This window comes from Eptatretus burgeri, chromosome 10, assembly GCF_056783735.1.
Source record: "Eptatretus burgeri isolate ZD-2024b chromosome 10, Ebu_testis_v1, whole genome shotgun sequence".
In the NCBI taxonomy this organism is placed as follows: domain Eukaryota; kingdom Metazoa; phylum Chordata; class Myxini; order Myxiniformes; family Myxinidae; genus Eptatretus; species Eptatretus burgeri.
The window spans coordinates 6,335,365-6,362,864 of NC_140970.1; the positions used below are offsets into that span (position 1 = coordinate 6,335,365).

General features: G+C 44.5%; 1 protein-coding gene across 1 annotated transcript in view; it reads right to left on the bottom strand.

Annotated features, from left to right (window-relative positions):
• TGFBI (transforming growth factor beta induced) overlaps nt 1-27,500 on the bottom strand; it is a 67,082-nt gene that overhangs the window by 33,980 nt on the left and 5,602 nt on the right. The window contains exons 3-7 of the mRNA XM_085899922.1: nt 10,318-10,382; nt 9,076-9,233; nt 1,467-1,631; nt 1,129-1,275; nt 870-1,011 (exon numbers count right to left, since the gene is read on the bottom strand). Of these exons, the coding sequence (XP_085756048.1) occupies nt 870-1,011; nt 1,129-1,275; nt 1,467-1,631; nt 9,076-9,233; nt 10,318-10,382 (677 nt within the window). The remainder of the gene's footprint in view (nt 1-869; nt 1,012-1,128; nt 1,276-1,466; nt 1,632-9,075; nt 9,234-10,317; nt 10,383-27,500) is intronic.

A 27,500-nucleotide genomic window follows, 5' to 3' on the forward strand; every position in this document is an offset into this window, starting at 1 on the left:
CCTCCCCTCACGCAGCCTTCCCATTCCTTTCCTTTTGCCTCACGCAGTCCTTTTCCCTCAGGCTGCCCCCCCACGATGCTCCCCCTCCCCACGCTGTTTCACCCCCTCCCCCCACATTGCCTCCCCCCTCGTGCTACCTTCCCCCTTGTGCTGCTTTCCCTTCCTTCCCCTTGTGCTACATCCTGCCAAACCCACTCCTCCACCATGCAACTCTCCGGAGGTTGAGGAGAGGAAGGGGTGTCAAAGAATGTGCGAATTGGACAAATGAAAGCTTTTTCTTTTGCAGTTTTTTATTTATCACCCCCCCCCCCCCACTTTCCCTCAAGTCCCCTTATCAAATGGATGTCCAGAATACCCTTTTTCCCCTCAGCATTACCCCTCTCTTACCCGTCCCTCCTCTATCCCTCCCCTTCCTCGTTATCTCCCCCCCCCTTAATATTTCCATTAGCCAAGTGACAGGTTGTATTTGCTAGTGATCTCTCTTTTGAGTGCAGCTTTATGGCTGCTGGTTGCATCATTGGTTAGGGATGCAGCTGTGCCGCTGATGCAGTGTCCCTATTACCATTACACTGGTACTCATTTTGCCGACCTCGGAAGGATGACAGGATGAGTCAACCCCACCTAGTATTAATTCAGCGGAAAACGGGACTCGAACTCAGGACCCTAGGACCACAAGTCAGCCACCCTAACCACTCAGCCAACACCAGGCTACATTTGCTAGTGATGTAATAATGCGGACGGAGGCATACGTGTCGACGTTATGACATCGAAGAGTGCCGTTCCAGTTATTTTGTCAGTTAATCCCCTTCAGCAACTTCCTCTTCATGCGTCTAACTAACAAACATATTGCTCCAAAGCATAAAGCTTACCTTTCAATTCTTCTGGGTTGTTTGTGATTCGCCTGAGGGTGGTTTGGGACAGCTTGGCGAAGGCCGCATTTGATGGGGCAAAAAGAGTGAGTGGCCCATCGGCAGACAGCATATCTTGTAACCCAGCTTTATTAACTAATTTCTGGGGTTAGATAAAAAAAAATGGGGCAATGGAATGCATTTCAGGTGGTTAAACTGGTATCATGGCTTTGACAACAAAACAAAATGAAAAACGTTACTTTGCAAACAATATCCTCACCGTGAGTTCTTCAAGCTCTTCGTAATAGTCAACAATCTCACCGATAGTGTTTGATACGGGACCAATGACACGATCTATGAGGTGTACCACGCCATTGGTCGCCAGAAAATTTGGTTTCACCAGTCGTGCGCAGTTCACAGTGACAATCTGTTAATATTCCATGAACTGGTTAGTAAATAATCTCTCGCACGCACGCACGCACGCACATACACACACGCACGCACACATACACACAGCCAATTTTAGCCACTGATCATCATTATCAAGTGTACTGTATTGTTGAGATCATATTTCTGTGTTTAAAACTGCCCCCCAAAAACAACAACATGTATTCGTACCCCATTGCGATAGTGGTTTATGTAGAGTGGCTGCTTCTCATACATGCTGGTGAGTACAGCTCCACTAAACAGGTCTCCAGTGAGCAAGCGTTGTGTGACCATGTGGTAATGTAGCGCATTGAGCAATTCCACATTTATGTTGCTCAGCAACGACTCACGGTGTTCCTGTCACAATGAAATGTATTGTCGATCAGGTCATTATGAAGTATTCACCGTTGACAGTCATCAATGTAATTCCATGCATGACTATCATCAACAATCAAACTAATTATAATACTTAATATCACCGAATACATCCACTACCTCTCATCGAAAGATGTTGCATCTGTGTCTCAAGTCATCAAAGAACAGTTTGTAGCTTGAAGAATCCAATCGTCACTAAACTAGTGAGAACGGTAGAAGGAAAATGCAAAAGCACTATCAACTGGAGGTGTTTTTAGTTCAAGACTCAGAAGGTCCAACGTTTCAGCCACAGAGCAGCGGAGAGACCAGGACACCTTGCAATGGACCACAAGACCCAGACAATCAGTCATCATTGTGCATACTCGATGTAAAATCAACAAAGGCGAAGTTATTATCTTTATTTGAAGGTCTTGCAACCGTAAGTACGTTTCAGGTCAAACCACAGCTTGTAACGAGAGTTCATAATCACAAAAATTGTGAGAAATGCAGACACAAACAAAATGAGGTATTTTTGTGAATTTTCAAATTTTCAAACCGATGACCTGAAGCTTACTTATAGTGATGAGACATACATTGTCAGATGAAGAGGCAATGATGACAGGTTTCCTGTGTCTAATGGTCGATTGCAGGCCTAAGTTGCTCTGCTTCTGCTCTGAGAGAGCATTTAAAATCTTGGTGCGCATGGCCTTTCGATTGATAGTTCGTCGCTCGTCAAGGCCACTCTGGCTGAAAGGAACTTTCAGAGACATTGCTCCTCTTTTGACCAAGAAAACTTTGACTTGGTTGCGCTTTTGCATTTTCGCCTTTTGGTTCTTGCAATTTGATGAGTACGGAGCATGTGTTGTTACCCTTGCTAGAGAAGAGGGTATTGCAGTTGTGTCTGTCTGTTTGTCCACACATGATGTGCTCACCTGGCCACAAACGTCACCTGGTGGTAGCCAGGATTACACGGTATCTTTTGTCAACCGAGTACCTCTATAAAGTATGTGCAATGAGAATACGAATACGTCGATAAAGTATGTAGAATTAGAATGTGAGTATGTCTATAAAGTACGTACTATAAAACCACACAAACACCACATAAAACAAGTCCTGGCGAGGGTTTGCAATCTCTGATTGCTCTTTTTCGATAGCCTGTCTGGTCTGCAATCGCTGATTTCTAAAAAGGGGGTGAATAGTATTGTGGGAGAGGGTGTTTTGTAATAGTGTGTGTGCGTGTGCGTGTCCAGACCGTAACCTTTTTTTATTTTTTTTTAAACCTTTTGAGCATTTATCATCAAATTTCCAACTTTTTTTTTTAACCTTTTGAGCATTTATCATCAAATTTTCAACAAACTTTCATTATGAGAACATGGAAAACACCAAATAATTCGGCCAAAAGGCAAAGTCACTGAAAGTCAAAATTAGCCTGATTAGCCCATCCGCCATGCAGCATGAGATGGTGTGTTTTCTAATTGCTTCTGTCTTTTTTTGTTTACCATTTTGAGATTTTGTCATCAAATTTTCAAAAAAATCTTAATCATCAGAATATGGAAAACAGCAACAACAAGAAGCGAATACTTCGATATCGCGCGGCTGGGGGCAGTAAAAGTCGAGGTTAAGAATGATGAAACAATTTTGCAGTTGTAAAATTTAAATGTAGACACGGTGAATTAGCTTGCATGATGGGAAGAGTTGTGACGTTGGACAAATTTCTATTTATAGACCTCAGATCAAAGGGACGTACGTGGCCATAAGTGTGACAGAAGACACAACAGAATCGCCAATTATATAACAGCGCGATGTCGCCGCGCTGTAACTAGAAGGCACTTGTTAGAGTGGATACCTCTGCCAGGCTGATTAGTTTACATTTTGTATTCCACTGATAGGCATGATATTCCATTTGTCAGGTCAGGTTCGATCCATGATATTCCATTTGTCAGGTCAGGTTCGATCTGTGACCTGCTACAGGTACCATGTAAACCTGTACTAACCTGTTCCATGGTCGGGTTGTCGGCGACTAAACCGTCTCCCCCACCAGGTTTTCTGGTGAGGAGGGTGTTTGGATATGGACACCCAGCAGGATTAAAAACAAAACCTGTCAAAGGGCGGAGGAGCTCCTTGTGAGCCAACGGCCATCCATATCTAGTGCCCAACTGTGTCTGCGGACGTCCTCCTGCAGTTGGGTCACTTCTTATTAGGAGGTTGGTGGCAGGATTTGCACTCCGGCCACCGTAAAACCCTTCATTCCGCAAAACGCAAAAACGCAAAAAAATCTGAAAACCCACTCCGTTGGAGTACCTCCTGTGCAGCTTCCCTTCGCAGGGCAGCTCACCGTATGACGGGATTGGGGCAAAGCCTTCGGGACCCCCAATCTTTGATAGGAGGGAAACCACGGGGTAACATCCCTGGGTCAGATTGCGGGAGAGTGTGTCGGAGTGGTGCTGAGGTGTCGTCCACCAGACGGCGGTCTCCTTGGGTTAACCTGAGGCGGTCCCTTCGGGTGGGTGCCTGGAATGTCCTATCCCTAAGAGAGGATGATCACCTGTCTCTGTTATCATCTGAGCTCAAGCGTTTGGACATCGGGATTGCAGCTCTCTCTGAGGTTCGGAGACCGAATTGCGGCGAGATAATGGTGGGTGGTTACACCTACTATTGGTCTGGTCGCTCTGATGGTTACCATACCCAAGGAGTTGCTGTAGCTGTGTCCAATAAGCTGACCCCAATGATAATTGAGGTAACACCGGTCAACGAGCGTATCATGAGATTAAGGATTCGTCACTCCTTAGGTGTCATTTCCCTGGTCTCTGTTTATGCTCCGACTGAGGCGAGTGATCTCACCGTGAAGGATGCATTCTATGCCACACTCGAGTCTGTGGTTGATCAGTGCCCCAGACGAGATACACTTCTAGTCTTGGGGGATTTCAATGCATCGACTGGAACTGATAGGGATGGTTATGAGGTGTGTGTTGGTCCCCATGGGTCAGGAACTATGAACCAGAATAGCACTAAGTTCCTTGACTTTGCAAGAAGTCATGGACTTAGGGTGGCTGGTTCATGGTTTCAGCGCCCACAAGCTCATCGCTGGACTTGGTATTCCAACGCTGGCGGTGTGGAAAAGGAGATTGACCATGTCCTCATTGACGGTCGTTGGAGGATGATCCAGAACTGCAGGGTCTACCAGAGTGCTCAGTTCCTCAATACTGACCACAGGCTTGTTGTAGCAACTCTAAAGCTGCACCTTAAATCCTGGAGAATGGTACCATCCCAGCCGAGGCTGGATGTTGCCAAGCTCAGGGATGAGAGAGTCGCTGAGGAGTTTGCGAACAGGCTGAGTGGACACTTGGGGGGTCTGGGTGCTTTGGGGGGTCCTGAAGAGTTGTGGAGCGCCTTCAAGACCACCGTCCTTGATGTTGCCAGTGGATGCCTTGGAGCTCACCGCAGGGCAAAGAAGAATTTTGTCTCTCAAGGGACACTGGATACCATTGACCAGAGTCGCAGGGCCAGGCTGAATGGCAGAGCTGAGATGTTCAGGGAGCTGAGGCGTAAAACTGTACATGCACTGAGGGTGGACAAGGAGGCGTATGTGCGAGGAATCTGTGAGGGGGTTGAGCATCACCTGTGGTCAGGTGATTCTCGTCCCGCTTACAGGGGAATTTGCGCATTACGTTCATCCAAGCCCATCCCTCGGAGCACTGCAGTTCGAGCAGAGAGTGGTAGGCTCTTGACAGAGGAGTCTGAAGTGAAGGCCCGCTGGGCCGGTTACTTTGAGCGGTTGTACCAGGCTGATCCCCCAACTGTCGAGTTGGACGTCAAGGGTGTTACAATCCCTGTTGCTGACCCTCGAATCAACTGTGGTCCACCTACGCTTGTGGAAACACGGGCTGCGGTGAACCAGTTGAAACGGGGCAAAGCTCCAGGGATCTGTGGCATCCATGCTGAACTTCTCAAGGCTGGTGGAAATGCTGCACTCATGTCGTTGCATACAGTTTTGTGCTCTGCCTGGAACACAGGCATCATCCCAACTGACTGGAAGAGGGGCCTTGTTGTCCCTCTCTGGAAAGGGAAGGGTGATCGCCAAGACTGCAACAACTACCGAGGGGTGACGCTGCTCTCAGTGCCGGGCAAGGTCTTTGCTCGGATAATTCTCGATAGGGTTCGCCACCATCTGCTTGAGCACCAGCGTCCAGAGCAGTCAGGCTTTACACCAAAGAGGTCAACGATTGACCGTATCCTTGCACTTCGTGTCCTCACCAAACGCAGACGAGAGTTTCGGCAGGGGCTGCTTGCAGCCTATGTTGATCTCTGTAAAGCGTTCGATTCAGTGAATCGGGATGTCCTCTGGAGGATTCTTGGTCTTCGTGGGGGTGCCACCAAAACTGATCGATCTGATGTCTGAACTGTAATCTGGTACTGAGAGTGCTGTGAAGTGTGGTGGTACCATCTCTGACTTATTTCCAGTTGTTACTGGAGTTCGTCAGGGATGTGTACTTGCCCCCACACTTTTCAGCACTTGTATGGACTGGATTCTAGGGAGGATGTCGGAGAGATCAAGTTGCGGTGCGTCATTTGGGAATGTCAAGATCTCGGACCTTGACTTTGCAGATGATGCAGTCATCTTTGCGGAGACTTTAGACATCCTCTTGGGGGCCCTCGAGGTGCTGAATGAGGAGTCGGAGCCGTTGGGATTACGGGTTTCTTGGGTCAAAACTAAGATCCAGGCTTTCGGTGACATCTTGGATGCTGCTGTCCTGTCTGTGTCTGTTTGTGGTGAGGATGTTGAGGTCGTGGAGAGATTCACTTACCTTGGCAGTGATATTCATGTCTCTGCTGGCTGCGAGTCAGAGGTCAATAGACGTCTGGGTCGGGCCTGGGGAGTCATGGATTCACTGGATCATGGGGTGTGGCGCTGCCGGTACCTGTGCGGGAGGACAAAAGTCTGAGTCTTCAGGTCCTTGGTACTTCCAGTCTTGCTCTATGGGTGCGAGACTTGGACTCTGACCAAGGATCTGAGACGGAGACTTAATTCCTTTGGTACCAGGTCTCTTCGGAGAATCCTTGGCTATCGCTGGTCGGATTTTGTGTCCAACGAGTGGTTGCTGAGAGAGACTCGGATGAGATTTGTTACCTGCATAGTCCGTGAGCGTCAGTTGCGGCTGTATGGACATGTGGCTCGTTTTCCTGACTCTGATCCTGCTCACCAGATTCTCTCAGCGAGGGAGTCTCATGAGTGGAGGAGGCCAGTGGGTCGACCACGTGCCTCATGGTTGCAACAGGTTGACCATCATCTCAAGGAGATGGGGATGGGCCTGGCATCTGCCTGGGGGATGGCCAGACGGAGGCCCCTGGAGTACCGGCGGAAAGTGGATGCAGCGACGTGCTGTTCTGGCACATGCTCCCATACCTGACCTGACTGATAGGCTGGATCTGGATTTGGACCTTAACGAAAATTTAATTGGCTTGTTCTTGTCACCTCACCAACTCATCCACTTAGTTTAGTCCGAATCTGGCCATAACATTTTGGCATAGCATGATATATATTGTTTTAGCTCGATCACTCACTGGTGAAGAATCACTTAAAAAATTCTCGGATCCAGATTCTGATCAGGATCTTCACCAAAATCTTATCATTTCATCGGTGTGACATACCCAAGCTTTCCACCAAATTTCAGCTGAATCCGTTTATAACTTTTTGAGATATTTTGTTCACAAATGAACAAACAAACAAGAAGAAGACGTCGAGCAGAGCATGATACTGGCAAAATCCAGAAAACAAATTTGACATAAAAAATAATTGGTGGTTGAAATCAAAGACCAAATATGCAACTCCTCTTCAAATTTCAAGTGAATTGGATGAAAATTGACAGTTTTAGAAATTCGGCCTATGTTGACCTTTTGGCCAATGTAGACCTCCAAAATAATTGGTGGTTGAATTCAGTGACATGAAATATATATCCTCTTCAAATTTCAAGTCAATCGGATGAAAATTGAGGATTTTTGAAATACCACCTGAGTTGTTAATGTTGACCTTGGGACTATGTTGACGTTTTGGTCGATATTGACCTCAAAAATAATTGTCTGGTTTAATTCAGTGACCTCAAATACAAATCCCCTTCAACTTTCAAGTCAATCGGATGAAAATTGAGGATTTTAGAAATCTCACCGAAGTTGTTGACCTTAGGCCTATATTGACCTTTTGATCTCTGTTGACCTCAAAAATAATTGGCGAGTTGAATTCAGTGACCTGAAATATGTCTTATTCAAATTTCAAGTCAATCGGATGAAAATTGGGGATTTTAGAAATCTCACCAGAGTTGTTGACTATTGGCCTATGATGACCTTTTGACCTTAAAAACAATAGGCTTCTTCCTTATGACAAACTCTACCACGTGGTGAAGTTTCATGAAAATCGCTTTAAAATTGTGACCTATAGGTAACAAACAGACAGACAGACAGACAGACAGAATACCAAAACCGACTGACCAATATACTTGAAAAATCTTCGATTTTGCAAATGACAAATGATAAATCACTCATGGAGTACAATGGCACTCTGTGGAGCGCATACATCCACCAGTTTGAACAGTTTACGTTTTGTATCCCACTGATGGGCTGGTTGTGAACCAAAATCTCATCTCTTTGTTCTTGTCACCTCACCAACTCATCTACTTAGTTTTGGCATCACTCATCCACAACTTTTTGAGATATGATGTGTACAGTTTTTGGCCCAATCTCTCAATTTTAGACATGAGACAATGTTGACCTTTTGACCTTAAAATAATTGGTGGTTGACTTAATTGACCTGACATGCAAATGCTATTCAAATTTCAAGTGAATTGGATGAAAATTGAGCATCTTAGAAATTCGGCCTATGTTGACCTTTTGTCATATTTTGACCTCAAACATAGTTAGTTGGTGGTTGAATTCAGTGACCTGATATGCAAATACTCTTCAAATTTAAAGTCAATTTTACGAAAATTGAAGATTTTAGAAATTTGAAAGTTGTTGATCCATATAAGAGGACCTTTTGACATTTTTACCTCAACAAATAAATAGGATACTGTAGGATCACCAACTCCACCGTTTGGTGAAATTTCGTGAAGATCAGTTTTAAATTGTGACCTGTAGGCGATTAAACGTGAACGGCCAAACACACGGAAGCGATCTTGTCAAAAAAAGATAATGTTTTTGCCAAGTAACAGACAACCAGACACACAGGGGGGAAAACATAACCTCCACCAACCTTCGGTGGTGGAGGTAATAAAATGTACATAAAAAAAAACTATTTTCATCAAGTTTTGCTGGAGTACAAAGTAGAGGCGGACAGGCTTTGCATTTTGAGATGGTTTCTCGTATATTCTGCAATGTGTAAACAGATTGTTGTTTTGTGACAGATGGAAAAACAGACAAAAATAATGTTGGAAAGTGACAGCAGGGGGGGTCTCACCTCTGGAAGCAGCTGCCAGGCCTCGTTGCTGGGAGCAAACATAGTGTAAACACCCTCTCCCTCCAGCCTGAGCTGGAGCTCCGACTGGTTGGAGAAGCTCTTCGTGCTGAGTGCACCGACCTTCCCGAGAGTTTCGTGCATGTTGACTATTGGTGAGACTTGGGGAAGGAAGTGGGGGAAAAAAAAAAATCTCTGGTCATTACTCTGGAGATGGTTCACTTTACGTGTGGGTGTTGCTGTGATAAGAGATGCCATGTTATATTTTCGATGATCTCTATGTATTTCCATCATGGGGTAAAGAGCCTGGCAAATAAATATATGTGATTAAAAAAATACACCTTTCTCCACCATGGTAACCTTAATTATTGCGTGATGGTGTGTGCCAAAAACACTGGTCCGTACCGAGTGAGTTTCCCCTCTTTCAAGCAAATCAAAACGCATCGTCTTCTACAAGTTGCAAAACCAGAGAGAATGAAAAAAAAAAGTTTGGTGGATCATCATGGTCGTTCAATGTTCCCCATGTGTAGATGTGCTAGCTATACGTTCAAAAATCCCCACCCCTCCAATGCCCTGAAATCCCAGTATGTTGCTCCTTCGGTCCAGGTTTGTAAAGGAGGAGATCCATATGTGTTAGACTTAGAGGACAATGCCGTTTAAGGCTTTCTCCAGAACCCATCTCCCGCATTAAATGGTGTAATGGTTCGAGCATCCGCTCTGAATCTGGGAGATCAGCGGCTCAAACTGTCCCCAGTTGAGAGCATGGGACATTCGACATAGGTTGGCATCCATGGGGAGGAGGAAATTCCTCCTGAAGAAATGCCCTGCTGAGTGCGGTGAGAAAGGCGGCACCATTGTTGTGGCATCACCGGCACCCCGAGTGCTCCGAGAAGTGACGCAACGTCCCCCAAGCACAGTGGCTGTATTTGTCTCGTCTAATGGTCTGGTGTTGTCTCGTGTATTCATATGTATGCCCATGTTGTGAGATGTGTGTGGGTGGCAGCTCCACGGCTCGAGCTCTACATCATGAAAAAAAAGGAAGTACAAATCTACCAAAGAATTAAGGAAATATCCAGAGGATCCCACCATTGGAAGTGGCTGCCATCAAAAAAGTCATATCGAATCCCCTTAATCTGTCTCCTCAACTCCACATTGTGTTGATGTTCCCAAACCATTTTCCACATCTTTATCCATTGAAGTGTTACATTGCCCTTTGTGACCTCCTGCATGCTTCACAGTACTCACTAGCCGTACATCCCTCGATATTCTTGACTCGTTCGTAGCCGGGACAACATTCGTAGGACACCACTCTGCAGAAGGAGAAGGTGTGAGGGGTTGGGGGGGGGGAGGTGGGAAGAGGAGGACAACGACCTCAAATAATCATCACTTCACCACATTATTACAGAAACTTGACAGCATGTTCACTCAAACTTGGATGCACGAGACTCTTATCTCCCTGCGTACTCCACTTGATCTCACCACTTGTTCACATGGAATTAAATTTCAACAGAAACACTCGTTTCAATATGAAATCAATACTTGGAGTCTTAGACCGTTATTATCCGAATGTGTGAACACATCTCATTGAGGTTCTTAAATTCCCATTTATGACATATTGAACGTATGCATGGATATTTTCATTTCGCATGCAACCTGTGGATTACACATGCAGACATCATTGCTGGTTGCGTGGCTGTGCTGCTGATGGAGTGCCCCCTGTAGGTTAGAGCAGGAATTTGGAATGTGGCCAAGGTGCCGGTGATGGCTCGACTACTCTTTGTGAAAGACGCCGTGTCATCTTTAACTTCCACCAACTAATGCCGGCAGGCGGGACGCCCAGATTAACATCCATCCGAGGGATGGCACACACACATTGATGCCAAACACAAAAATTACCAAGCTCCATATAATAGGACAACAGTGTTTCCGAATACATTCTTACTTCAATAATATATTGGACGATAATGCTGGAGGCTATAAGCGTTCACAGAGCAGGACAGCAACAATGGGTCACGTTCAGTGTGTTTTCAACGTGTAAAATTTTGGACTTTTGTGCGATTGTAGGGTCTACTGTGCTCGCAGGATCGCCTAGAGGTATCCACACTCACCTCTGAGCTGTCTAACCTGAGTTTGAATCTCAGCCCAGCTGTAAACTGTCATCCTGGTGTATCACAGGTTGGGCAGTTCATCAATGTGTGCTGTCCCTTGCATAGAAATTAAAATGGCATCCCATGTCCCAGCATTAGTTGGTGGACGTTAAGGATCAAGCGGTGTCCATCGTGAAGAGTAGACTTGCTTTCGCTGGCACACTAAACAAATTCCAAATTCCTGCTCTAACCTACAGGGGGCACTGCATCAGTGACACAGCCACACCTCCAGCAATGATGCAACCACCAGAAATGTGCTACAAACACAAAAGGAAAGGGAAAGGGCAGGGTCCATTTTCGATGAAGAGATGCTAGGTACAAGTTGTAATAGTCTACATGATTTAATCGAAAACCAAAGTGAACAGAAGTCGACAGAGTCAAAGTGTTGTTGACAATTTTCCTTCCTGAACTCAATTTTTGAAACACCGTGAATTTCAGAAGCACCGTAAAATCGTACAAGTAAAAATCACATAAAATGTCATATCCCCCGTTGTTTTAGTAACCCTGCCATACAGAGTTAAAGGGCTCGCCCATATTTATGAACAACTAAAATGGCCGCCAGTCTACCAGTCCGCCATCTTGGATCTGATCTCAAAACAAAATTAAATGCTTATGTAAGCCATCATTCGTTATCTGTGTGCCGAGTTTGAATAACATCGGTAAATGATTGAGAAATGGTTGAGGACGTGTTCAACATCAGGTTTTTTTTTAATAACTAAAATGGCCGCCAATCGGCCATCTTGGATCTGATGTCGAAAAATAAAAAAATGACGTGCTTATGTAACTCATCATTCCTTATCTGTTTGCCGAGTTTGAACAAGATTGGTAAATGCAATTCCGAGAAACGGTTGAGGACGTGTTCGACGCCGGGTTTTTTTTTTTACATCTAAAATGGCCGCCAGTCGGCCATCTTGGATCTGATGTCGAAAAAAAATGATGTGAATATGTATATCATCATGTGTTGTCTTTGTGCCAAGTAGGAATAAAATCAGTCCATACATGTCTGGGATATGGTTGCGGACGCGCGGACGCAGGCACACATACACGAACACGAAAATCAAGATCAAATCCATAAGCCCCCATTTCGAACAAAGTGTGGCGGGGGCTAATAAAAACATGAATACAACTATGGTGGTACATGTGAATATACACTCCCAACTCGTATATTATAATGTTTATGGCAGAGAGGCAGTGGTTAGATTAAGGCCCCAGATGCCATGGAAATTCGTGTGTCATTTTAGAACTTTTAGAATTTGTGTTTAAGGTAAGGTGCAAATGTAAACTGTTGTTCATGAAGGAGACAGGAGCTTGTGCTGATAGAGATAGCTAGATTACAAGGCATCCCATCTCATGTTGTCTTCTGTGATAACCAGCTGGGGCTGCGCTGTATGGAGGTGACACTTCACATCCACCAATAAAGGAGTTAACCACTCAGGTAGCTGTTGGTCAGCATGTGGGAGGTGGAGATTTGCTATACCTCAGGCGGGAATTGCTCAAAAGCCTTGATGTTTCACCCATAACAGTGCTTGGTAGAAGGTCTCGGGCGGTGTTTGGTGGAAGACGTAGGAGGAAAGATGGTTCAACAACCGGGTCCAAGAGGCAGTGAGGGAGATAGGGGCAGAAAAGGTGAGTGTGAGCAGGCAGAAGAGGCGAGAGCTGGCAGAAAGGGTGAGAGTGGATGGAGAATGTAATGAGGCAGAACCACAGACTGCGAGAGAGAAAAGCACACAGAGGAGGTTTTGGTGCCGACGGTGCATTTCTCGGCTGTGTGGCTGGTTGATCCAGCCGTTGATCTCTCCCACCGGCGACATTCGCCTCCCACACGTTTCTGTTTCCAAATATCAATGCAGAATAACGTTTATCCTTATGAAGAGATTTTGTGAAATTCAACCAGAAAGTCTGGACAATCTAATACAAGTAAATGTCAGTGTGTATGTCTCCTCCATAACTACAAAACCATGAAACCTATCAGCCTGAAACTTTGCATGGATGTGAAGGGAACTTCAAGGAAGTGCATGAGTGAAAATTGGGTGATTGGGTTATTTAAACAACCCTTTTGAAGATAATTAACGGCCTTAATTATCCTTTATCAAGGATCAGCATCGGTCAGCCCCGTGTCAGCTTTCAGTGGTCTTGATTCGTCATTTTGTTCGGCCTATTCAAACATGCCTTGATTTGGAAACACGATCTACTCTCATAGACTAATTAAAGTGTACAATTAAAATATTATATCTGATTTGAGAATCGGATCTGGTGGACTAAATCAGTGTCGAAATCTGGAGTGTTTTTTATTAGTGTTTTGTTTCAATAATTAAGTGTATTTATTTAAGCAAAGCATGAAGCTTAAATTTTCCTACTGTTTGGACGATTATATATATATATATATATATATATATATATATATATATATATATATATATATATATATATATATATATATATATATATATATCAGAAAAGTTTCAGGAATGTCCAGAAAGTGGAACTTCATTTGGCGCAATGCTGTGCTCTCAAACCTGCTTTTGCAAATCATGACGATACTATCGACTCGGGTCCTTTTTTTCAGCAATTCCAGACACAGTTTCATTTTTCGAGGGGAAAGGGGAAGAACGAGGGGAAACTTCACACAAATGTTCCCCACGCATTGGGTGTACAAGTTTGTTAAGGAATAATTGATAGGTCAAATGGTCTGGGAGCCATATTGGATTGAGGAAAAAATCTTTAAAAAATAATTTCTCTTGAACTACTTCATCGATCGATGTGAAACTTCACAATTATGATTTAGTTAGGATGGGGAATATAGTTTTTAAATTTCAATCTGATCAGATGCATGGTCTGGCAACCAGGAATTATTATTTTTTTGACTTGTATTCTTTATGTTTTTTGGTTGTTTTTACAATAATGCTCACTTGGCCGTGCCTGGATGGGTTTGAGGGTAATGGAGTAGCGGCTGAAATGTGAATCCTATCCAGGTTCCTCCTGATTACTTCTTCTTTGCTTTTTGCTTGTTTGGCTTCCTTCTGATTACTCCAATGCAGGACTATTCCTATTTGGGCTTCCATTTGATTTGAATTGAATTTATTTCAATTCCATTCTGAATTAAATTGAAAAGTAATAAATGTCATGGGTCAGGGTTTGGTGTCCAGTCATAGCGGGGTTGCTTCAATGTGGGATGTCTTGGTACCTGGTCATCCCTGTCATCAGTTATAAAGTGGCAGTTATAATTATGTCTTTAATTAATTACGTAGCACACCAGGACACAAACACCACACAAAACAACACAAACATCACAAAACAAGTCCTGGCAAGGGTCTGCAATCTGATTGCTCTTTTTATTGTTCTTAATTGTTATTGTTCCTAAATATTATTCCTCCTCCTTCTTCTTCTTCATCTATCACAATCCCACAACAAAGGTAAAATGTCAAATTATGTCTTTATGGTAATCCATAAGAGGATTGTGATGTATTCTGGCATCGAAATGTGATGTCATTCCAACTTTGTTTGGTTCTTTCTTTCATTTCATCCCTCAATGTTTTTTCTTTTTTTCTTGTTATAATAGGGCTGTCAGGGTAGCCCAGAGCTAAGTACACTCGCCTCTGAGCAGTTTAGCCTGGGTTTGAATCTCGGCTTGGCTATAAAGTGTCATCCTGGTATTTCACAGGCAGGACCAGGCTTCAATGTGTGCGCCATCTCTCAGATGAACGTTAACCTCAGCCACCGTTTGCTTAGTTGGTGTTGTCGGCTTAGTTGGTGCATGTTAAAGATCCCACTGTGTCCTTTGCTAAGTGCATGTGAGCTATCACCGGAACCCTGGCTAAATTCCAAATTCCTGCACCCTCGCTGAATTATCCTGCGTCGGAGTGGCAACCTGTCGAGGATTATTACCATAGCCAAAGAAACTGCTTTGGCAGAACAGACATTGTATAAAGGTTTGTTCATAAGGAGAAGAAGAAAATTATTTTAATGATTGGAATTTAATTCAATATTACACACACACACACACACACACACACACACACACACACACACACACACACACACACACACACACACACACACACACACACACACACACACACACACACACACACACACACACACACACACACACACACACACACACACACACACACACACACACCGCTAAGGAAGAATTTCCCCCTCCCCGGATACCAACCGATGGGGATTGTCCGTCCTCTATCCTTTTTAAACGCTGAACATGAAGCAATTTTTTATTATGTGGGATGACTCTGCCAGGATTTGAATTGCTGATCTCCCAGACTCAGAGCAGATGCTCGAACCATTACACCACCGAGTCTGATCAATCTCTAATTGGGATTGACTTACAATCTCTGCTTTCGGATTACAATCTCTGCTTGAGAGTCAAACCCACAGAGCTGAGTTAAAGTTCAAATACAGTAGAACAAATCCTGGAACTGTAACCATTCCATTTCAATTCACTGCAGGACTAAGGCCTCCTATTCCTTGTGTATATTACACTCCACACACTTGCCAAGTGTGGTTCACGCCTCAGACAAATGTGATTTGGCAAGAGTGGGAAGCCACAGGGATAAAACCCACAGCCAGCAGGCGAGAAAGAAACAAGTCTTTATCCACCCGACCAAACACCAAACATCTCATTCAACTATAAACGTGGATCAAAATGTATTTTAGTCCAAGTTTATATTTGAATTGTTCATGGATATGGTGTTTTGAATCTCCAAATGTTTACTTCATATATTAGCCTCACCTGTTCCCAAAGTGATGGAAGAGGTTATTTCAATCAGTGTGTGTGTGTGTGTGTGTGTGTGTGTGTGTGTGTGTGTGTGTGTGTGTGTGTGTGTGTGTGTGTGTGTGTGTGTGTGTGTGTGTCGTTGGTTGTTTTCTCCATACACGGGTTTTGGAAGGTGGAACGGAGTCCTCCTAGGTGTGTGCGTGTGTACATGTATGTATGTATGTATATATATATATATATATATATATATATATATATATATATATATATATATATATATATATATATATATATATATATATATATATGAGGCGCCGTGAGGAGGAGTGATGTAAGGGACACATCGGCCATTTTGGAGTTAATGCCATATAGCACTATTTTAACCCTTACCCTATCATCCGAGCCTATCATCATCATATCATTAAAAAATGTCGCTAACATCACTCCTCGCGGGGCCTCATATACACACAAGCAAATACAGCCCATCGCTTTGCTGACGGGACAATAAATGGGAAGGGGGGGAGAAAGAGGGAGGGGGGGAGAGAGAGAGAGAGAGAGAGAGAGAGAGAGAGAGAGAGAGAGAGAGAGAGAGAGAGAGAGAGAGAGAGAGAGAGAGAGAGAGAGAGAGAGAGAGAGAGAGAGAGAGAGAGAGAGAGAGAGAGAGAGAGAGAGAGAGAGAGAGAGAGACAGAGAGAGAGAGAGAGAGAGAGAGACACACACACACACACACACACACACACACACACACACACACACACACACACACAGAGCGACAGAGGTGTGGGAGGAGAGTGCTACATTTTATTCGGAGGGGGAGTGAGGAGGAGACAGAGTGAGAGAGAGAGAGAGGGGTGAGGGTGGGAGGAGGAAAAAAAGAAGACAGGTGAGAGGTGGAGGTGGGGTTCGCAAAGACAATGATATGTGACGCTTATTGATCGAATACGATAAAAACAACAAAAAAACGTTGTCAGAACAGCTGTACACACAATGACACAAGAGAATTTGTAAAGTAATCCGCTGGCACATCTGCAAAAACTTTAATATTCCAGTTCCAGAAAATTTGTGGGAAAATGAACGAAAAGCAATTACTCAAGACATTGAAGTACCGCTCACGTACGACCGATTGATCCCATCGTGCGTGAACATCGAAAACAAAGCATTGCGACCAGATATCATCCTGAGGTGTAAAAAAAAGAAAAGGCATTGCTAATTGAGGTGTTGATACTGGTAATTTTGGACTAACGATGCAGAAATCAAGAAAATGACCAGATACCAAGACCTCAAGCATGAAGTGAAAAGATCCTGGAAGTTGAAGAATACCAAAGTTGGACCAGTGATGATGAACATCATGGGAATGATGAAGAAGAACCTCACAGAGATATTAAAAACCATCACTTGGAATATCACTACAAACGAACTGCAGTTGGAAGCCGTTCTGGCCTCATTAACGATCCTGAAGTTAGCCCTTGGCACAAAACTTTGAGAACAGAAAACATCAGTTTGGTCTGTGAATCATCACCCCTTACTGAAATGAAGGTGGATATTTTGAGCCTGCCCTGGGAGGACTCCATTCCACATTCTGAAACCCACCTAAGTAGATACCAATCAAGGACACACACACACACACACACACACACACACACACACACACACACACACACACACACACACACACACACACACACACACACACACACACACACACACACACACACACACACACACACACACACTTTTATAAGTGTAAATATGTATGTATGTGTATGTATATTGTTGCGGAAATGGCCCTTAGTGTGTTATTGAACAAAGGATTAGCCCAGATCCCCCATTAAATGCATGTTTAGCCAGGTTTTTCGGTAAATGGATGTTACATGTGTGTCGGGAGGTGTAAGAGGCTGTTCATTGTTCGTACATTGGTTGTGGTTCTTCTTCCTTCCTCTCTCCGGACGATAGTCCCTGCCCAGTGCTCTGAGGGGGAGTGGCCTAGAGAAGGAAGTGAAACTGAAGGGAGGAGCCAGTCGACTTTGAGGCGAGCGAGCGCCGAAAAGGCAGTGGTGGATCTGCCGAGGGAGTAACTGAGCCTGAGTGTCTGTCGGCTTCGTAAAGAGGCGCGCCCCAAAAGAAGAGGAGGAAGTGAAACTGAGAGGCGAGCGAGCGCTGGAAAGGAGAAGTGAAACTGCAGTCGGTCGAGAGGTGAGAGGGAAACTGAGAGCGCCGAGTCTGCTATTTGGCAGTAAGAGAAACTGCCGAAGCGTCGAGTCTGCCTTTTTGGCAGTGGGAGAGGCCGCCTGCATGTCGAGTCGGGCGATCGACTTTGTGGAGGCGTGGTTTTGGCCAGCGGTGCCTCCTCGGCCACGGACCCAGGCTGCGGAGCCCAACACCTCAATTTGGCCTTGTCTGGTGAACAGGCCAGGCCTGGACTTGTATGCTGGACCTTGTGAAAAGGCAGCTGGAGCATACCGCATATCTTTCGTCTTGGGCCGTCGGTGCGGGGTCTGAACGTGCCGAGGCTGCGTGCGTGAGGGCTGCGACAAATGGATGACGCCGCCATTTTGCCACGCGGCATGTTTGAGCTTGGGTGCTCGAATCCATGGACATTGGCTTGTCACGAGCCACATTCGTGCTTTTGACACTTTTCCTCTCGTCCATGAAGCATCACCAAGCTGTTAGTGATGCTCTGTGCGAATCTTCCATTTGTGGAAAATCCATCACCAAGCTCTGTGTCTTGTCTCCATGCTACCCATGTCTTGTCTGCATGTTGTCTAAGGTTTATCGAGCTCGAGTCCCCTTCGAAACCCATAATCCGTAGCTCCCTAGTTAATAACGGGTTATAGATAAATTATAACATTGTCGTGAATGATTTGCTTGTGTTGTGCTTCCCCGATGTGTCCCCAATAAATCTGGCTGATTCGTATGGAGTTGCCGCTTTGAATTAATTCGTGCCACGCCGAGGAACGATCCGCTCGATTTGGATATAAAAACCAAAATGGTTACAGACTGGCAGAATTCGCTCGGTCTCTGACAAAACCAGTCTGTAACCGGGGTCTATTCCCCCAACTGGTAAGGTCCAGGTGTACGTTGGTATCGCGATTCGAGGCACGTGACCCGAGGCCTGTGCTGAACCAGCTGGCGTTATAATCCCGGAGATGGCGGTGGTTAAGTGAAGCCGAATATTCAACATTTGGCTGTCGAGAGAAGGGTGCGAAAACCCAAACTGGCTACGGATTGGAGCCGACTTGGGTGGCATTCGAATTCCCCGCCACCACAGAATCCTTAACAATATGTATATCTATATATATATATATATATATATATATATATATATATATATATATATATATATATATATATATATATATATTGTATATTGTTGTGGATTCTCACCCGTTCGGCGTGCGGACGACCGCCTCAGCCCAATTGCGGCCGCACGTGCCCACCGAACGAGCAATCCAGTCGTAGCTTCTGGATCAACGCCGTAACCCAGCTACGGGTGTTTTTATAACACCATAGATCAGCCAACTCTTCTGTCCACGCACTACAGGGTCAATCGCCGAATTATCGATATACCTAATTATTCGCGCAGACAGAAATGCCGGGGATCTACACCTCAATGGGACCTGCACGAAACCGAGCCGCTTTACGCAGCTCGTTTCGTATGCGATTGCCGAGCGGTTATACATCGCCAAGTCCCGTCGGACCCGATTATCTTATCAGTCTTAAAAACCAGCTAACATTCTGAACGCTCCATGGCAGTCAATGAGAGGAAGGGACGCAACGAGCGGGTGACATTGAACAATGGGGAACATTTTTTTGAACACAGGCAATGCAATGAATGGGGGGAGGGGGAAAAAGATACGAGCAGAAAATCCTACAGCCGAGTTCTATTCCAATGTGAAGCAAATACAACACAGGCACTTAACAGTTTCCTACTTATTAGATGGGCCCACGGACACACGTACGCGCGCGCGCGCGCACGCACGCACACACACACACACACACACACACACACACACACACACCCAAGAAATTTTGGTTGATGCCTTTAATAACGGACTCCAGCTTGGAGGACAAATGAGCTGAAACCCAGAACCCATCTCGAACCTCTCCACCTCGTGTGGTCTTCAAGCTGTTCGGACCCGGGCTCCAGCGAGAGCGAGCTGGATCCAATCACCGTGAGCCGCGATCCTTCCCGAGCTCCAGCGAATCCTCTCGCGCTTCCGAACACGTGCTGGTGAGGCGAGGCGTCGATCCTTCCCGTCGATGCGTCGCTATCTCGAAGAACCACCTCCAAGATGAGGCCGATGAGTCGCACCAAGCTGGGAACCAAGCGGAGAACAAAGAGCTCCACGAACCAAGAAGAGCCAGCTGAGCAACCAGCTCAACTCTCTTCCGATGAACAAAGCCTCTCACAACACGAACCAAGAACCCCGAGCCGAAAAAGCGAACCGAGCCAAGCAGAACCCGAAGGCCGACTGAACCACCAGCCCGAACAAAGCAGAGGATCTCTTCTTTATTCTTATCGGCCCTTCATGAAAAAAATCGACATGAAACTTCAAAATTATGATCTCGTATTCATTGGGAATATATGTTTTCAATTTCAGTCTGATCATATGCATGGTCTGGTGGCCATAATTATTTAATTTTTGAATCTGGGATCAGGGATTTAAATAAAACTTAGTGCAAGTTTGTATAATGATTTGATAATGTGGGCAGAGGCATATCTGTTGACGTCGTGTCGGCGAAGAGTGCCATTCTATTTTATTTATCACTTGCCAAATGGAAGATTCGCAAGTACGGAAAATTGGTTGGTCTGGTTGTGATTCTGTTTGTTTGTCTGTCTGTATGTCAATCACCTACAAGTCACAATTTTAAACCGATCTTCACGAAACTTCACGAAATGGGAGATTTTGTCAAAAGCAACATGTGTATTGATTTTGAGGTCAAAAGTTCAATATAAACCAAAAGTCAACAACTTCGGTGAAATTTCTAAAATTCTCAATTTTTATCCCATTGATTTGAAATTTGAAGAGGATTTGCATCTGAATTCAACCACCAATTATTTTTTATAGTCAAATTTGTTTTAGGGATTTCATAAGCCTCATGCTCTGCACAATGTTATTTTTGTATACATAGTTGAGACTTGTGGAAGTACTAGTACATTGAATGTCTCAGGACGTAGCAGGACGTAGCAGGACAAAATGAACAGTAGATTATGGGGAGGGGGGGGGTGGCACAAACAGCAGAGTTATAGGCCAATATAGAGGCAGACTTGAGCAAACAATGGGTGTGGGGATGAATGGGGGGCAGGAAAGGACAAGATGGATACAGAAGCAAGCTTACAGGATGGAAAAACTGGAAGTTGGGAAGGAGAATGGCAAGATAGTCGATTGTGATTGCAGATAATGAGAGTAGATTATGAAGTTTGCAAATATTTCCTGTATTTATATTACGACAATCCTTTAAAATACTTAAATGTAGCATGAGGGTGCCATCTTTGTTTTCCATTTGGCAGGAGGACATGCTCGTGTTGGTGTAGCAACAATGGTTACTTTCGGCACAGACCTGGTTTGTACCAAAGAGTTGTGTGATTGTTCAACCCAACGGTTCAATTCGGCCCATCACAATCTTGGGTCAATATCCCACCGATCATGTGACAATGTGATGTTCACGGCACATTTAAAATTATTCTCAGGAACAGGAATGAAACCCTCATTGCCACCAAGGGAGAAATTGGGATTGTCGAGGAACTTTGATTTAAATTGGTATCGAGTGGCTCCCAGACACATTACAGCTTGATGTCTCAGCGGTGGTATTTATACCTGCAATGCCACAAGAGGAGAAATTTGGGTTAATTAGAAATTAAAATGGAATATGAAAAAGTTTAAAAATCTGTGATTTTATTGATGTTTGTGGAGTTTGTTCCTGACATGACATTGCTGTAGCACAGATCAGAATTCTGGAAAGTAGATGAGTGAAAGTTGTATTGACTATCATCAAAAATTTGCGAATACAAATTTCTCTGAAATGTATTATTTTTAAATGTCAGGTGAGAGCACATCTTCATTCAAGGGTGAGATGGGGGAGTTCATTCATGTCATCAGTGCCACAAAGCAGATCCCAGATATGATGAGTATATTCAATCAGATAGTGAGGCAGATGTGGGAAGACCTGGGCAAGTGCAAGGCCAAGCTCTGCGGTAAAATGGAAACAGGAAAGGCCAAAATAACAATGGGCCGAGGTGAGGTAAGATCCGGCCTTGGCGAAGTAGAAACCATCAAGGCTGCATTGGCAACAAGCCAGGCCAAGCTAACAGTAAGGCAGGCCTAATTTATGATTAAAGTGTAGGCTGGCAGGCCAAACTTAGCAATAAGGTCAAAGTGGCTCAGGAGGACAGGGCTGCAGGCTGAGCCAACTTAAAACGGATATGGAGTTGGACTGAGTCACGGGCTGAGTATGCAGTAACTTGCAGCAGGAACAACTCAAGCAAATGGATACCGACATCTTGGTTGGGAAGGTGTCCCCATATGGATGGGGAAGAATATGACATGATGACATGATGACAGTGGCCATCGAGGGACTTCAAGAAGAGAGGACAGTTGCATTTAGTATGCAGTGATTTTTTAAAACTAAATTTAGCACAAATTCATAATACAAATGTTTTTGAACAGAATATGGTGCAAGAAAGTTATCATACAGTTCTTTTGCCTTTATTTTTTCCCCACGCCAAATCTTTCGCAATGGTGGAGTCATTGTAGATTTATTTATCAACTTTTACAGCACTACAGTCCAAACGTCTATACGATTGGTGAAGCTTCACAAAACGGAAGATTTTGCAAAGTTCAGCGCCAGTAACTTTATTGTCCTGAGATGACATAGAGGATTTGATAAAATAGACCAAAGAAAATGTACCTGCACTTCGAGTGTTCAGTTTGTGCTTTTCTGACAAAATGTGCTGATGTAGAGCTCCCTTTCCTTGGCTGCTGACATCGATATCACAGCGGCACAGCGTACAGAATGCGTGATGTTCGCCGTTTCTTCTTTTCGGTGTGAAATTGTGTTCTTTCAACCGTTTAGAGTTGAAGGACATCTTTTGCTTCGACAAGACAAACGTTTAGCTTGAAGCAACAGCCATAACATAAAGACGTCATTAGGAACCGAGACAAATCAGATCGTTGTTGGCATTTGCAGGACCAATGCAAATGTGGGATTAATTAAACTAGTACGTGCCCATACGTGCGTGGCCGTACGTGCAAAAAAATAAATAAATAAATAATAATAATAAAACTTTCAAACCACTAGCCAGAAACAACAAGCACACAGGCCGTTCCTTTGCTCTCGCGTGCCCGTACATGCGTGGCCGTACGTGCAAACCAAAAAAAAAAAATTTCAAACCGCGAGCCAGAAACAACCACACAGGCCGTTCCTTCGCTCTCGTAAACGACGACTGGATTGGGGCATTACGTTTATCTATAAATGCGCATAAGAAATCGAGAAATTATTAGAATACAGTAAGTCATCACCATCCGGAAGTAGTGCGTGCCCGTACGGAATGTTCACATGCATTCCACGAATTATCGCTTGTATTGAAGTATCAACTGCTGTGATACTTACACACACAGAGTTAATTAAAATCCAAATTAACATCAAGTTTACCTCCCTGTCTTTGCTTGCCATGACATTCGCTGCCATTGACCATTGCCACTCCTACGCCACGGTAACTAAGGCACCGATCGATCCCCATCGTAACCGGCATGGCACGTGACGTCTTCGTCGGCCGGCCGCGCACCGGCCTACGCAGCAACGTGTCCTGTCATTGGTTGGTAAATAAATGGCCATAACTTGGGAAGCACTTGTCCGATTAATATCAAATCTTGAAAAGGTACATCCTCAGGTCCATAGTCATATAGCTGGCAAGTTCCAATTAGATCGGACCAGTGGTTGTCGAGAAACAGCGGTCTCACTCACACACACACACACACACACACACACACACACACACACACACACACACACACACACACACACACACACACACACACACACACACACACACACACACACACACACACACACACACACACATTGCTGGAATTATAGATAGACTAGTACGTGCGTGGCCGTACGTGCAAAAAAAAATAAAAAAATTATAAACTTTTTTTTTCAAACCGCGAGCCAGAAACAACAACCACACAGGCCGTTCCATCGCTCTCGCGTGCCCGTACATTCGCATATCGCAGTTACAATTATTCGCAATTTAGTTTTAATGGCGAATTATTCAATTAGCGCCAACGTATTTTGCCTTTTCACAATGTCCGCAAGGAAAAACCCAAAGAGAAGAGAAGAGAAAAATAAATAAATAAATAAAACATACGTGCAAAAAAAAAACAAACTTTCAAACAAACACACAGGCCGTTCCTTCGCTCTTTTAAACGACGACTGAATTGGGGCATTGTGTTTATCTGTAAATGCGCAAAAGAAATCGAGAAATTATTAGAATACATTAAGTCATCACTTTCCGGAAGTCCGTACGTTGTAACCCGTAATGGGGAACGCGGCTGAGGTTCTCTTCCCCATCGGCCACGCCTACGCAGCAACGTGTCCTGTCATTGGTTGGTAAATAAATGGCCATAACTTGGGAAGCATTTGTCCGATTAATATCAAACCTTGAAAAGGCACATCCACAGGTCCCCAGCAATATACCTGGCAAGTTTCAATTAGATCGGGTGGTTGTCGAGAAACAGCGGTCACACACACACACACACACACACACACACACACACACACACACACACACACACACACACACACACACACACACACACACACCTCGAATTTTAGATTGATGACAAATATATTAACAAATGAAGACCAACAATCAAAAGTTCAATTGTGGGTCCAAAGGTTGGGTGTCAGAAGAGGAAAATAAAGGGCATACAGGCATCCAATTTCATACCAATAGAGGACAGGAGGACAGAGTAGAAAAAAACTGGACTGTCCTCTATAAATGGCCACCCATAAAACAGGACGAATGGCCAACTGAGATATGACTCATGAGATAGTCTTGACACTCACCCATGGAGCAAAGGAGGAATTGGGATAATGGATAGTAAGGTTGGAGATAGCAAACTGCCCTATTTGAGATTACAGTTATTAGAGTGAAGTTCAGCTTGTGGGTAGCAATGGTGAATGTACTAGTGCAGTAAAAATGGAGCTCTGCTCAGTGTAGCTGAGAGTGGAGTTGGAAGCTCAGCGACAGTTCAGTCGAGTACAGACAGCTCAGTCTCTATGGAGCAGGGTAAGGGAATCGAGTCAGTCCTTCTCTGGAGTCACGTGAGGCACCAAGGTTCATCTCCTGTGCTGCTCGTTATAAGCCAAGAGGTACGTTGCCATCATGCTGTCAGACCAAACTTTCTGTGCGAATATGGTTTTGTGGCAATATATAAGGATTTGATTTATTTTGTTATTCAATAGGGGTTTCATTATTGTCCGTCCTCTGTTGAAGCTTACGTCGGGATTTGTGCCTCTTGTCCCTGAGATAGCAAATTATTAAATATACATGCGTTTCCCATATTTCATTGTCACCTTTATTTTCATCAAAATGCTTAATTGTCACATGAGGGTGACATCTTTGTTTGCCATTTGATGTGTCAATGTTGCAACATTACCGTTGCTATACAGTAGGTGTGAAAAAGTTCACGTGATTATTTGCACCGACGGTTCAATTTTACCGATCACCATTTGGCGATCTTGAGGCAATAGCCAAGTGTGAACATTACCACTTTCTAGTTGTGGCACGTAATAGTATTTGGTGCATCTCTGTATGAAAACGTTATAGAATCAAAAACGACTTCGCCAATTTAACAAACACCACATCGCCAAAAATATGGCCACCCCTTCTCATTAGTGGAATCAGCTATTTCAGCCACACTTATTGCTGACAGGTGTATAAAATCACAAACACAGTCATGCAATCTCCATAGACAAACATTGGCAGTAGAATGAGCCGTACTGAAGAGCTCAGTGACTTTCAACGTGGCACCGCCATGGGACACCACTTTTCCAACAAGTCAGTTCATCAAATTTCTGCCCTGCTCGAGCTGTCCTGGTAAACTGTAAGTGCTGTTATTGTGAAGTGGAAACATCTCAGAGAAACAACAGCTCAGCCGCAAAGTGGTAGGCCACACAAGTTCATAGAAAGGGACCGCCGAGTGCTGAAGCGAGTAGCACGGGAAATCGTCTGTCTTCGGTTGTAACACCCACTACCGAGTTCCAAACTGACTCTGGAAGCAACGTCAGCACAAGCACTGTTCGTTGAGAGCTTCATGAGAAATGGGTTTCCATGGCCGAGCAGCCACACACAAGCCTCAGATCACCATGCCAAGCGTCGGCTAGAGTGGCTTAAAGCTCACCCTCATCGGACTCTGGAGCAGTAGAAACTCGTTCTCTGGAGTGATGAATCACGCTTCACCATCTGGCATTCCGACGAACTAATCTGGGTTTGGTGGATGCTATGAGAACGCCACCTGCCTGAATGCATCGTGCTAACTGTAAAGTTTGGTGGAGGAGGAATAATGGTCTGGGGCTGTTTTTCATGGTTCGGGCACAGCCCCTTAGTTTCAGTGAGGGGAAATGTTCACGCTACAGCATACAATGACATTCCAGATGATTCTATGCTTCCAACTTTGCGGCAACAGTTTGAGGACAGCCTTTTCCTGTTCCAGCATGACAATGTCCCCGTGCACAAAGCGAGGTCCATACAGAAATGGTTTGGCGAGATCGGTGTGGAAGAACTTGACTGGCCTGCACAGAGCCCTGACCTCAAACTCATCGCACTCCTTTGGGATGAATTGGAACGCCGACCGTGAGCCAGACCTAATCGCCCAACATCAGTGCCCGACCTCACTAATGCTCTTGTGGCTGAAGGGAAGCAAATCCCCACAGCAATGTTCCAACATCGAGTGGAAAACTTTCCCAGAAGAGTGGAGGCTGTTATAGCAGCAAAGGGGGACCAACTCCATGTGAATGCTCATGATTTTGGAATGGGATGTTGGACGAGCAGGTGTCCACATACTTTTGGCCATGGAGTGTATGTGCTCTGTATTTTATGCATTCTTAAACTGCTGGATGAGATAAGTTGAAAAGTGGTGGTTGTACACTGGGTGTACTGGAAACCTTCGACTAAGTTTGCATGGCCACCTCCACTTAGGTTTTTACTTATATGTAAGATTGGGGAATTATTATAAGAAGTTGGTGAGTTATCATACCTGCTAATTCACTCCTGCACCGTTTGACAGAATAACTTGAAAACTGGATGTTATCGCTAAAAATAAATCAAACTCCCAGAACACCAGGAGCAACTTTATTTTGGGTGTTCCCTCCAAGTCAATCAGGGTGGTTCCACAGCTTGCCATGGACAATTACAACCTCCCCTTGAAAACGAAACTACTGTGGGAACAATTTACATAAGCACAATCACAATAATGAGTAATGAACACGGGAGTGTTGGCCACACCCCATCCGGATGAAGTGTGTTAAACGAATGTGCA